This window comes from Haplochromis burtoni, unplaced genomic scaffold (genome assembly GCF_018398535.1).
Source record: "Haplochromis burtoni strain Fernald_Lab_line unplaced genomic scaffold, NCSU_Asbu1 Contig_181, whole genome shotgun sequence".
Taxonomy (NCBI): domain Eukaryota; kingdom Metazoa; phylum Chordata; class Actinopteri; order Cichliformes; family Cichlidae; genus Haplochromis; species Haplochromis burtoni.
The window spans coordinates 144,883-158,142 of record NW_024582542.1 but is presented as its reverse complement, the minus strand read 5'-3'; the positions used below and the strand labels follow the sequence as shown (position 1 = coordinate 158,142).

Below are 13,260 nucleotides of genomic sequence, written 5' to 3'. Positions count from 1 at the left end.
CAAACCCTCATACAGTCTGTAACAACTTGGATGTAGCTTAAATGGAAGGAGGATAACAGAGCAAGATGATCCATGAGGCCTGAAGTCTTCAGAGAGCACAGCAGATTCACAGCTTGTCCCGTCCATTTCACACTTTAACAACAAACTGGTTGCACTCTAAAAGCCATGACCCCCGAGGAGGAGGTCTAAAAGGTGAAAAAGAAAAACATCAGACATATCCTTCCTTTACCTGCTGAGCAGCTTCATCACAACCTACCTAGACATCCTCCATGTCTGTCTGCGTTTTCATGATTGCTCTGATGGATAAGACAACAAAGCAAAGTCACCGCACATTTAGCAGCATCGTAGTCGTGTGCTGTCTAGAGCACCATCAAATGCTGTCAAATCAATAAACTATCACACACTCAGTACAGCATGAGCTGCACTCGCTGCTCGTGTGTTTATGGGTAATTGATGGTTGAAAACAGCAGCCGAGGAGTCCTCAAAGTTATTGCTTCGTGTCTATTTATTTTTGACGTTTCGACGCAATAGTACACGGATTGATTTGCATTTTATTTAAAACTGGTTAGAAGTTTTTCCCATTTTCTTCCCCCTGTTATCATACAGTTAAGTTGTCTTTCCTTCAGCATGCACAGCACTTTGTTCATTTTAAAATGTGCTTATGAATAAACGTAATAAACTTGAACTACTTTAGTGTAACAGTAACGCACAAAATGACAGTTTCAAAGAAAAAAAATGAGAAGTTTCTGATTTATTTTTCCCCGAACAATTCAAACAAGACAGCAAGTTGACTAAACATGATTTAATGTTGACGAGCAACATTTTCAGATTTTCTCCTGATCCAATAAAAATAGGTCTAAACACTGCATAACTGTTCTAGTCGTGAAGCTCGTGTTTTACCAGTCAGAAACCATCTCCAAGAAGACAAAGAAATAACTTTAACCTGAACATTTTCTTGAGGGATGAACACAAAACAGATGTTTGCATCCACTATTCACAGACTTTTGCAGCTACCTGCTGCAGCATGTACAGTCAGCATTAAAGAAAAAGAACTTCATGCAATTTTAGGAGGATTTCTTCAGGTGTGATGAGCAGCTGCAGTGCAGCGCTGCAGCTGCTTCACTGTTCTTCGAGGAAGCGTACAGTACGGTGGCTGGTGCCCTGCCCCTCGTCTGTTTGTTTCCCTGCCTGGCACCTGCACAAACCATAACCAAGGCTCTGGGCTCCAAAGCTCCGTTGGGCGGGCCTTGGCAACAGCTTCATGTCCCAGATTACGCCAACGTCTGCCAGCCTACCACGAGCACCTGCAGGAGGCTTCTGAGCAAACTCCACTGACGGATGCATACAGTCATCTGATGGGTATTAGTGCTGAGCAGTGTGCGACATCAGAGTAGCTGTTTTGACAATCGGCAACACTCAGGTGACCTTTAAAAGACTTAAGACCACAGCTCTGAAGGACTTAATCAAATTCTACTGATCCTACTTTTTTAATTTTTAAAAACAAAAACGTTTGATTAAATCCAACTTGAATTGCGGCAGGTTAAACGCAGAGGAACTGGCAGAATAAATGATTTAGGTTTTAAACAAGCTGAGCAGACTAAACAAGTGGAGATAAGCAATGTGATTAATATCATCCGCTCAGTCCAGACAGTAACTGTGTTTGCTGCTTTATCAACTAATCAAGCTTAATCAATAAGGACGACACACGCAGTCTGACACCACAGCGAAGTGAATGAACACTTAAAATATTTGTGTAATCCAACAGAGTGTCATTTTCATCTATGTAAGAAACAAACAGGGAGGCATCCACACAAACCCCTTCCTGCAACCACAGGAGTCGTTGTCTGCTGGCCTGCTTAGGAAAGATGCAAATGTAAGACACTTTGCACCATCTCCACTTTTCAGACCCTTTAGTTAGAGCCATCCTTTATATACAGTCTATGAATGCAAGCCATGTTATCGTTAGATCACCGAGCTACAAATGCACCACAAGTTTGGTAACTTGAATAAGCAGAGGTGAAGCCAAACACACACAGGCTGTCCATCGACCTGTCAGTCAGAGCAGCCACACCCCAGGAATAAAATTTCAAGCCTCTTCGTACAGCTGTTATAAAGTGATAGAACTGTGGTAAAGACTAGAACATGGACCCTCTCATTCAGACCTCCACCACTGGCGTCATTTTTAGCCACAAACATTACTGCTTGCTTGCCATGTAATGAGTTTTTGTATAATTTGTATCATTACATTGCTAATTCCCACCCCTAAAGCTAATCACACCTATTCTACTCGGTCAGATTACTCAGTGCATTTCTTGAAATACTGTCCTCGGTGATCGATTTACAGTCACTTTGTTTAGCCTCCACGTGTTTAACAGAAGAACCAGAAATAAAAAAAAATAAAAATACAGCCCGACCTCGTGTTTTAAACGCATTTCAGCAGTAAGATGATCTCTTCAAGTGCTCGGCAGCGCTGCAGCTAAAATGCTTTTGAAGAGGCGAGGGCTCGATGGGACTAAAAGCAATGTATGTGATCATGACCAGAAGATGGATAAGAGGTGAAAGAAAACCGTGTGGTGCAGTGGCCCGAGTGTAAATCAGCAGTCAGCCCACACAGGGAAAGACATGTTTCTATTGTGTAGGTCAGCTGGGGGGGGTTGACCACACTTGTGTAGCTGGATGGATGGGGGCAGGGTGGAGGGCCAGGTTGACAGATGGGAGTCACCCTGCGGTTACAGCATTCAGCTCTTCCTCCCACTTGAAATTTTGATGGATTTTTCCCCTCATCTGCTGCAAACAAGAGCAATAAACCTGTTGTTCACACAAGAATTTGTTAAACTATAAGCCTGAGAGACAAACAGACTGATGGCTGCCATCACTGTTTCCATGCTAAGGATAGCATACAGTGAATATAACCCCCGCCCTTGTAGGGGTGTTCATGATTTCCTAATAACAAAGTAGTCATCTTATTATCAAAAAAAAAAACAAAACAAAAAACAAATAGCTTATGTAACCATGATTTCTCTTATACATTTGCATTTTCTTCCATCCAGCAACTAGTATGACGTAACACAAATCTGCTATAAACTAGCAGGAGTCAGATCAGCAGATCTTTTCCAGTGAGATCCAAAATTTTTAATTTTATTAATTACAAACTAAGCTCTACATGATCAGGCTTGAACCCATGCTAAACATGCTTGAATGTACTGTATGTTGGGATATGTACACTTATTCCTTTTTATGTACTTTGTTAAAAATTGCTATTCACTCAGGACCTGCATGATTTTTCAAAATTCCAGGTTTCACCAGACTGGCATGTTTTAACAGCACCACATAGCGACTGTGGTACAAGAAAATTGGAGTTGTGGTACAAAACTGCAGAACTGTTCCCCCCGTAGACCAAACAGAAGAAACCTGCACAGACGGACTGCTACAGCTGCCAAAAGGTTCTGTGTGCAAGTCACAAGTCTACCAAAACTATTCAGTAATAATTTGAGAGCACTTTGAGTTGAAGGACAATCCAAAGAAAAGGTTCCCATATAAACGCAGCATCAAGCTTCCCTAAATAACTTGCTCAGCAGTGCCTTTAAAACAAACAGAAAAAAAGAAAAACCTTCCAGCATGATGAAAAGGCAAAAATAAATGCAGTAAGACCTGGAGTCTCCCTATTCACCGGGATTTATTTATGTCTATTGATCCAGAACTTCGTGTTTCAGTTGCAACATAACGATAATGGCTTAGCATAAGCGACAAAATGCTAATGTTTTATTTCCTTATTTCACCATGGGGTCAAGCACTGCGAGCAGCCGAGTGGAATTTATTAATCACAAATCAGATCAGTCTGATTTGTATTCAGAGCAGTGAACCTTAATGAATGCATAATGCTGCTAACTCGAGGGCATTGTAACGGGCAAGAGCAGCGAAAGTGGGAGCTCATCATATGACAGCACGCCAAGAAAGCCCTGACAATTCAACTGACTCTGAGAGCAGAAGGTGGGATGAAACCATTCCCAGGGTACAGAAAAAGCCTGCACATTACCATAACAGCCACCTGGGACTAAACTGTCAGCATGTCTCATTTCCAGTCAACATTTTTTTTTTTTTTTTAAATTCACTTTCTCATGGTGTAATTCACTATTTCAGTGAGGTTGGTCTGAGCATGATGGGCTGATGTTAATTAATGACCCATGACAAAAATTCAGCACGCTGTCTGAAAGTGGAAGCAGACTCCATCGTATGAAGTTTTAGCACCACGAAAAGGGAAAGGCCGTTTCCTTCCTCAGAGAGAACAATTCCACCTACCTGAATTAAAAGTCACCAAAGATCAGAAAGCACAAGTTTTGGTTGGTGCTCTTGGATGGATACATCACATCCATTGCTTACATTTCCCAGAGCTGCTGGACTGCAGTTTGTTGGAATTTCCTGCTGATTTTCAGATTCAAGCACGTTCCTGAACATCCCAGCTCTGTTTGCTTGGTCAGGAGACCAAAAACTGTAATCGCCAGTAGAGTTTGTGTCTTCCGACATGTCCAGAGAGACGGTCTTGGCGGAAACACTCAAAAAGCACCACCTGGTGGTGGTGATGTGGTCAGGTACAGTGGGGCAAAAAAGTATTTAGTCAGCCACCGATTGTGCAAGTTCCCCCACTTAAAATGATGACAGAGGTCAGTAATTTGCACCAGAGGTACACTTCAACTGTGAGAGACAGAATGTGAAAAAAAAAATCCATGAATTCACATGGTAGGATTTGTAAAGAATTTATTCGTAAATTAGGGTGGAAAATAAGTATTTGGTCACCTCAAACAAGGAAAATCTCTGGCTCTCACAGACCTGTAACGTCTTCTGTAAGAAGCTTTTCTGTCCCCCACTCGTTACCTGTATGAATGGCACCTGTTTGAACTCATCATCTGTATAAAAGACACCTGTCCACAGCCTCAAACAGTCAGACTCCAAACTCCGCCATGGCCAAGACCAAAGAGCTTTCGAAGGACACCAGGAAAAGTATTGTAGACCTGCACCAGACTGGGAAGAGTGAATCTACAATAGGCAAGCAGCTTGGTGTGAAAAAATCAACTGTGGGAGCAATCATCAGAAAATGGAAGACATACAAGACCACTGATAATCTCCCTCGATCTGGGGCTCCACGCAAGATCTCATCCCGTGGGGTCAAAATGATCATGAGAACGGTGAGCAAAGATCCCAGAACCACACGGGGGGACCTGGTGAATGACCTGCAGAGAGCTGGGACCAAAGTAACAAAGGTCACCATCAGTAACACACTACAACGGCAGGGAATCAAATCCCGCAGTGCCAGACGTGTTCCGCTGCTGAAGCCAGTGCATGTCCAGGCCCGTCTGAAGTTTGCCAGAGAGCACATGGATGATACAGCAGAGGATTGGGAGAATGTCATGTGGTCAGATGAAACCAAAGTAGAACTTTTTGGTATAAACTCAACTCGTCGTGTTTGGAGGAAGAAGAATACTGAGTTGCATCCCAAGAACACCATACCTACTGTGAAGCATGGGGGTGGAAACATCATGCTATGGGGCTGTTTTTCTGCCAAGGGGACAGGACGACTGATCCGTGTTAAGGACAGAATGAATGGGGCCATGTATCGTGAGATTTTGAGCCAAAACCTCCTTCCATCAGTGAGAACTTTGAAGATGAAACGAGGCTGGGTCTTCCAACATGACAATGATCCAAAACACACCGCCCGGGCAACAAAGGAGTGGCTCCGTAAGAAGCATTTGAAAGTCCTGGAGTGGCCTAGCCAGTCTCCAGACCTCAACCCCATAGAAAATCTGTGGCGGGAGTTGAAAGTCCGTGTTGCTCGGCGACAGCCCCAAAACATCACTGCTCTCGAGAAGATCTGCATGGAGGAATGGGCCAAAATACCAGCTACTGTGTGTGCAAACCTGGTAAAGACCTATAGTAAACGTTTGACCTCTGTTATTGCCAACAAAGGTTATGTTACAAAGTATTGAGTTGTATTTTTGTTATTGACCAAATACTTATTTTCCACCCTGATTTACGAATAAATTCTTTACAAATCCTACCATGTGGATTCATGGATTTTTTTTTCACATTCTGTCTCTCACAGTTGAAGTGTACCTCTGGTGCAAATTACTGACCTCTGTCATCATTTTAGGTGGGGGAACTTGCACAATCAGTGGCTGACTAAATACTTTTTTGCCCCACTGTATGTATAGTTGGTATATGGTGTCATAGGTTTGACAACACGGAAGATGAGGTCATCCATTATTTAGGTCAATTATTGCTATTGTTATGTTTTAAGACATAGGGTATTTTCTGCACTATGAGGCACTTAAAATCCTTTAATTTTCCTTATGTATGAATTCTGGTTGTGCTTACTGACCTCGAACCGATTTTATGTGGTACAAAAATCTGTCAGCAAATGTTTTAGTAGGACTTTGGTAAGCTACGAAGCCGCACCGCTTGATGGATTGTCGGAGCTACCGTAATCAGGAGCCTCGGAGAGTAATATGGGTCCAAAACTCCGTCCGCTTCAGGACCTGAAGTCGAACGAACACTGACGCATCTTCGAGAGTTAAAAACTGTCTAAATTCTTTCATCTGTAATAAAATGATCAGTGTTGCTGCTTTACCAGGTGTAACAATTAAGTTTAACATCCAGGCATCCATGAAAACAGAATTTATTAAATTTAACGGAGTTAAAAGTTAGCAGGAAGTTAGCTCGCTAGTTTCCACCTAAACATGATATACCATGTCCTGACAGAGATTTCTGAAAAAATTAAAACGTACAGCTCTGCTATCACTTACAGCATAAATGAAGACCGAAAACTAAACAGCAGTGGCTTTTTAGGGTTACTGAAGTTGGGCTAGCTGGTATATAATGATGTGCTACGTGATTACCAGCGTCACAGCTATGTTAGCATAGCAAACACAGTGAAGCTAGAAGATGAACTCTAACTTTTTTCCCCACTCGATCCAATGGTTGGGGACAAATGCAATCGCATGGCAGGGTGCTGTAAACTTCAGTCAGGAGAACAACTGAGATAATCCATCCACAATACGAGGTTAGTGATTAATATACTGCAACAACATGGGAATAGAGCAGCTGCGAGAGAATTCCACATTAATTAATCAATGGTACGGAAGTGGAGGAAGCAAGAAGAATGAGTTTAGTAAAGTTTGACTTATCTGACCGTTTTGTTTCACTTAATGCCCCTTATAATCCTGTGCGCCTTATGGCCCGAAAAATACGGTAATTTAACATCTGTGAGTGATACATAAACTGACAATCACATAAAAGTAATCATAAATTAAATCATATAACAACAGTTGTTTTTCTTGTGCGATTGAATGGTTTTATTGGCTTGACATTGCACAACAACTCAAAGTTTATGGCGTCGAGAGCTGCTAACGCTCTGACCGCTGCTAACGCTCTGCTAATGCGCTGCTAACGCTCTGGCCCGCTGCTAACGCTCTGACCGCTGCTAACGCTCTGACCGCTGCTAACGCTCTGACCGCGACAACCTCTTTAACATCAGCAGCGCAGCTTCTCATATTGTCCCCACCCTTCACCATATTAGATATCGGGCAGGCTTAAAAGTAAACACGGATGTTCTCAGATGTTTAGCGCAGCCGTCTGCTTTTACTGTTCCGTTATCTTTACTTCCTTTACTCTGCTCGTGACAAATGCAGTGAAACAGAGAGCAGAGGAGAGGAGCGAAACTGCAAATGGCTGCAAAATCCAGTAAAGCCATGCAGTGAGCTGAAATGAAACAGACCATAAATTAAGTAGATAACAAATAAAATGCGTCTGTTCTTTTTATTTTTTAGTTTCATGTGTAAATGGGGCCCTATGGCAAGTAAAAGGGAAACATCCCCCCCCCCACCAAATAGCTATTTAAATGTACACTGATGTCGCTGGTGCATTTTTAAATAAACAAAGTAACACCGAACATGTCGTACATGATGCACGTTCACACCACAAGCTCAGCAAGCTTGCCGTTTCATTTTCACTGTCCCTTCCTCGAGGTGCGTTATACTAAAAATCAATGGGACCGTGTTGTAACGTCAGTCAGGAGGGTGACCACAAAGCCCAGATAGAGTTTTTAAAGAGTCTGCAACATGCAGATAAGCTCATAATCGTTGATAGTTTTTTATATCAGAAGTAATACCAGTGGCGTACGAGGCTGCTCGATGGGGCACCACGCCTGCTGACAAATCTTCATTAAACTGACCACTTTGTTTAATCTCATACTGTTTCTGGCAACACTACGTTTGTGTATATTTTAAATCTTTGCGAGGCTTCCTCGCTGTGCAAGCAGAGTTTAGCATTTCAATCATTTTAACTTTGAACGGTTTCACTTTCATGCGCTAAAATGAAGCAACAAAGAAACTACATTAGACTGATCGCCTTGTATCATTTAGAGTTTGCACATAATGGTCGCAATGTCCAAAATCCTATTTCGCTGTGAAAATGTCCGCTTTATGAAACCTGAGAGTAACTCTAAGCATCACTTTTCTCTCCACTGATCGCTCCTGAGAGAAAACGTGAAGTGAAAATGAGGTGCAGCCTGCAGAAAAAAATAAATAAATAAAAAGTTGAAATTTTGTGCAAACAGCACCTTGAAGATGTGCAACTTTGCATACTGCAGGATGTGATCATGAATGATTGATTAGGATGTAAAACTGTACTCTCAGGATTTATGCAAAATGAGCTTGCTGAGACTGGGCGTGCAGATAAGCACAGGAGAAATCACGAATACGACACACAATGAAACCCATACATGTGCACATCGACACAGAGGACATGGTGCTGCGTAAACATCAGCGTCATTGTTTAAGGGGCGCGTCGTTCTGCCTTTGTTCTGACTGAGGTCTGAATGACACTCAGACCAGAACTTTTCTCATTTAACTGGAAAGACAAAGCAAGGCAGCGCTGGGCTCTAAAATAGGCTTCTTCTGGTCACATCCTGTCTCTGAAATGAGTCTGTGTGAGCTTGTTCCAGGCCTGTCCTCCTTTAAACTCTGTGACCCTTTTCCACAAAGCCCAGGAGAACCCCAGAGAAGCTTAGAGGATGCACAGAACAACAGGTTTGCAAAGTCTGCACCTGCTAAAACGTCTTCATTATCTGGTGGTAAAATGGTAAAACTGCACAAAGATGTACGCAGCAATTTACATGTCTAACTGAACTGAAGCTGACAAGAGGTTTTAGAAGGCTGAGACTGTAGTTTATACCGATGCAGGTTAGCGACTTTCTGTACCAACATCACATATGTGCTGTCCAGATTCGACTGAATTCAAGGTCTGATGCTGAAGCGCTCCACACTGCTGTTCCTCGAGGCTGGCTCCAAAATCCAGTCACTACAGACTTCCATGTTCAAATGTTCAAATGTACAGCATTAAAAAGCATGTTAACTGCCCAGGAGAAAAATGGTTTTAATCTCTGATTTTTTTTTTATAATTCATCCAGGGTGGAGTGGGTGGAGACGAGTGTCGCAGGTGATTTGTGACAGAAGAATAGTGGCTAAAGCAAAAGGGAAGGTTTCAAAGATGGCTGTGAGGAGAGAAATAAAGGGAGTCAACCTGGAGGTGGCAGAGTTGAAGATGCTCAGAAGAAATAAGGCTATCAGAGGGACGGCTCTGGTTACGGTTTTGGAGAAGAGGTTAGAGAGGCAGGGCTGAGATGGTTGGACCATGTGCAGAGGAGGGACAGTGGATATATATGACAAAGGATGTTGAGGAGGTTTCATGGACGTAGTGAAGGAGGACATGCAGAGGGCTGATGAGACAGAAGAGGATGCTAGGGATAGAGTGTGATGGAGGCAGATGTGAAGACCCATATAGGGAGCAGCTGAAAGTAGAAGAAGAAAGGATGCTAGAGTTCAGGGCGTGGCCACTTAGACAAATACAGGCAGCAGCTGACTGCACCAGACAGTCAAAGTGTTACGGACCATTTAGATTCCTCTGGTCAATTTTTGTAGAGCTTAAAATCTGAGTGTCTGGCACTGTTACCGGCATTCATGCTTTTGTGTGGTACTCTGTTAATTATTATGAGTGAGAAAAAGGAAAAAAAAGAAAAAAAAAATCAATACAGCATAGTGTCAGTGTATTTTTGCATTGTTATATTGTTTCGATACAGGGGCGCCAAATATGAATATTTCATTAAATAAATACATTAAATACAAATACTTTGGGAATATTACGACGCAGGGGGTTCAACCTACCTGATGGGTGGCAATCTTTCTACAAGCTGTTGCAGTCTGATTTGGACTGACTGCAATCACTCAGAGAAATCGCCAGAGGTTTGCAAATATTTGCTGTCTACTTTATAAATGCAGACTTTAAACTTCAAAACAAATGAATGGCGTCCAGGAGTCTAAATCTATATTTCATACCTCAATAGCCTTCAGAATTTTAATCAATCACCTTGATATCTCAGTTAAAAGGTATTGATTCATATTGGTTGCACTCCACATAATCGCCCCAGTGTTGAACATACTGGTAGTATCAACAAACTACTGATCAACAATGACAGCTGAATTTTTAACATACAGGTTCACAGTGTCCAACCACCACCAACGAGTGATGTAATTAATTAAAGTTAAAATAATGTCAACTGTACTGTTTGGGATGCAAGAGTCTAAATTCTTGGGTGCTGGTTTAGCTCATGGGTAAAGCACCTGGCCCATAACAAATCTGCGTGAGGACATTTGCACAGTCTTCCCTGATCTTTGTACCCTTTTTGTACCCTCTTCACTTAACAGCCCCTCCCAAAAAATATAACCTACACTAGGTTTAGTGTCCTTAAGGATGATCTGAAACTATGAATTAACCGAATCTCCAGGCGCTGATGCCCAGACAGGGTGCCGCACCAAAAAGCTCTTTGTGATTGCTGTGGTCACTCGTCCTTTGCAGAGAAGACTCTGACTTCATTATTCGCCAAGTGGCAGTGAAACTGAAGAGTGCAACACTTGTGTGTTAATAGCTAATGTTTGCCTTCAAAGTAAAGAGTTACGCCTTTTGAAACATGGTGGTTTCAGCAGTAAGGTACAACTCTTACATTAAAGGTGAGCAGTGTAAATTTCACTAGTGCTCAATGGTTTGTTGGCAAATACGGGCAAGTTGACACCTTCCATGCAAACTATAGGCGACTGCAGCAACCACAAGGAGGTTATTGGCGCAGCATACAGTTTGCAAAAGACAGCAACCTCCAGCAACCACTCTCCATCCAGTCTCTAGGTCTGTGTGAACTAATGCAAAAAACTAATTCAAATCTTCTTGGTAATGTTCCTGACATTTGAAACGACAGAGAAAATACAAAGCACAGTAATCAACAAGATTTGGATTCAAATGACTAAAAGGACACTACAGAACCCCAAGGCATGGAGGTAGATCGAGCAGATAATTGGGTGGAAGCAATTATTGTTAGTGTTAGATATGTAAAACCCTGCTATAGAGGAGCATTAGAAATTATCAGCCATAGACTATAAATTCTCAGTTCAGCATATCTGCACTATCAAAATTATATTAAAATATTAAAATGACCAGCAGCCATAAACAAAAAAAAATAAAAAAAATAAAAAAAAATGCAAAAATATGCTCACAATGATGCAAAAGAAGCAGCACGAGTTTGGTTTCAATGTTCTGAACTAATTAAGGTAAATAATAAACGCAATGAAAAGTAAATGTGCTCTAAAGAAATTAAAAATTTCAAATTAAATCCCTGCTGTTCAACTAACTCATTCATTGTGACTGAGCTGGAAAACATCTGCAGCTGATAGAGGGGACAGGGCAACGATTACAGCCTCGTTCTCCTGGTCTGACCTCGGTGCTTGGGATCAGGTTCAACTCAGATATGCATGTTTATATAATAATAAGAGATCTTCTATCACACACAAAGCTTGGTCTCAGGCCAGGTCACACCCAGCTGAGGATCTACACTGAGTCAAGGATGAGCTAATCAATAGGTGTAAGGTGTCTAAGCAGGGAGGTGCACCTGACAGGACCTGTGCAAGCCCCTACCTGTCCGGTCAGTGGTGTGTGTGTGTTTGGTGTACTAGCAGCGAGCTGGCTGCAGTCAGGTGGATCAACCCTGCTCAACCTGCCGGGACCAGCTGAAATACATGAGGCTACGAGCTAAACTGCTAGCTAGCTTGTGTGCTTGAATGCTAGCCAATTAGCGAGCTAGGCTGCAGGTTTTAGTCTGATGGATCAGGTGAAGCTGATGACTGCTTGGGTAACAAGTCCGCCGATCACCCCCCTCTCCAAAAAACCACAACAGGCAGGTGAAACAAAGCAGTCCTGACGTCAGGCTGAGATAACCACCGACTGCCGGGGTAAACAGTAAGCACGTTAGCAGCTGTGTGGTACCTTTGTCTCCCTGATGTCCTGCTTCGCACCTTCGGGGTACCACTGGACGCGGACAAATCCCCTCCCGAGAGGCCGACTTGGGGTGTCCACGGCGCTCTCAGTGTCCGAACCGCACGGTACTCGTCCGCCTCCTCCACCGCCGCCGCCGTCTCCGCCTCTCCCTCCGCCATCGTCGAGGTCCGAGTCTGAGTTAAAATCCTCCTCGCCGTGGATCATCCGTACGAGGCCAAACCGGACTGAGCCGCGATATCGTCCGGAGACCAGGTCGTGGGAGAAGAGCAGCCGCTGTGAGCCGTCCGCGGTGGGGGAGAGAGCCATGGAAGGAGGCTCGGAGCCCGGGCTGGCTACGGGAGAGGGGCCCGGTGTGGGTGATGATGCCGCTGCTGCTGCGTCTGTCTTGGCCGCTGCATCCGATGCTACGGGCTCCGCCATCGCCGCTGTTGTCAGGGAGCGATGCTGGAGCGCGAGGATGACGGTGGAATAAAAAAAACTGTAACCTGGAAGCAGCGAAGCGCACGTGTTTACGTAGCTACGCGGGCTACGTAAGAAGCGCAGTGTGGCAGCGTCATCACTCAGTACCCGCTGTCACCACTGAGGGGCGCCGAGAGCCAGAAACAGGAGCCACCGAGAAAGACCGCAGGCTGTACGTAAAGTATGATTCGTAATCTGCTGATGGGAGACTCTCTAACTTACTCTAATTGTGTACATTTTTATTTTACGCCAATATTTTAATGGTTACATTTCGTTTTCTGCTGTAAATTACTAATATTTATTATTATAAATTTCATCATATTTAGCTATGTTCCCTTTTAAATTATATTTTCCTAAGTAACGATAGTTAAAAAAGACATCTCTCTCTCTCTCTCTCTGTGTGTGTGTGTGTGTGTGTGTGTGTGTGTG

General features: G+C 43.2%; 1 protein-coding gene across 3 annotated transcripts in view; it reads right to left on the bottom strand.

Annotated features, from left to right (window-relative positions):
- Positions 1-12,906, bottom strand: part of ube2o (ubiquitin-conjugating enzyme E2O) — a 43,497-nt gene extending 30,591 nt beyond the window's left edge. For 2 of the 3 annotated variants that reach the window (XM_014337516.2, XM_005934484.3), the window contains exon 1: positions 12,361-12,905. In XM_014337516.2, coding sequence (XP_014193002.1) covers positions 12,361-12,792 — 432 coding nt within the window. In that variant the 5' untranslated portion in view covers positions 12,793-12,905. Of the gene's footprint in view, positions 1-12,360 lie in introns of all 3 variants that reach the window. The other variant, XM_042225757.1, reaches the window with a different exon arrangement.
- Positions 12,907-13,260: the final 354 nt, after the last annotated feature.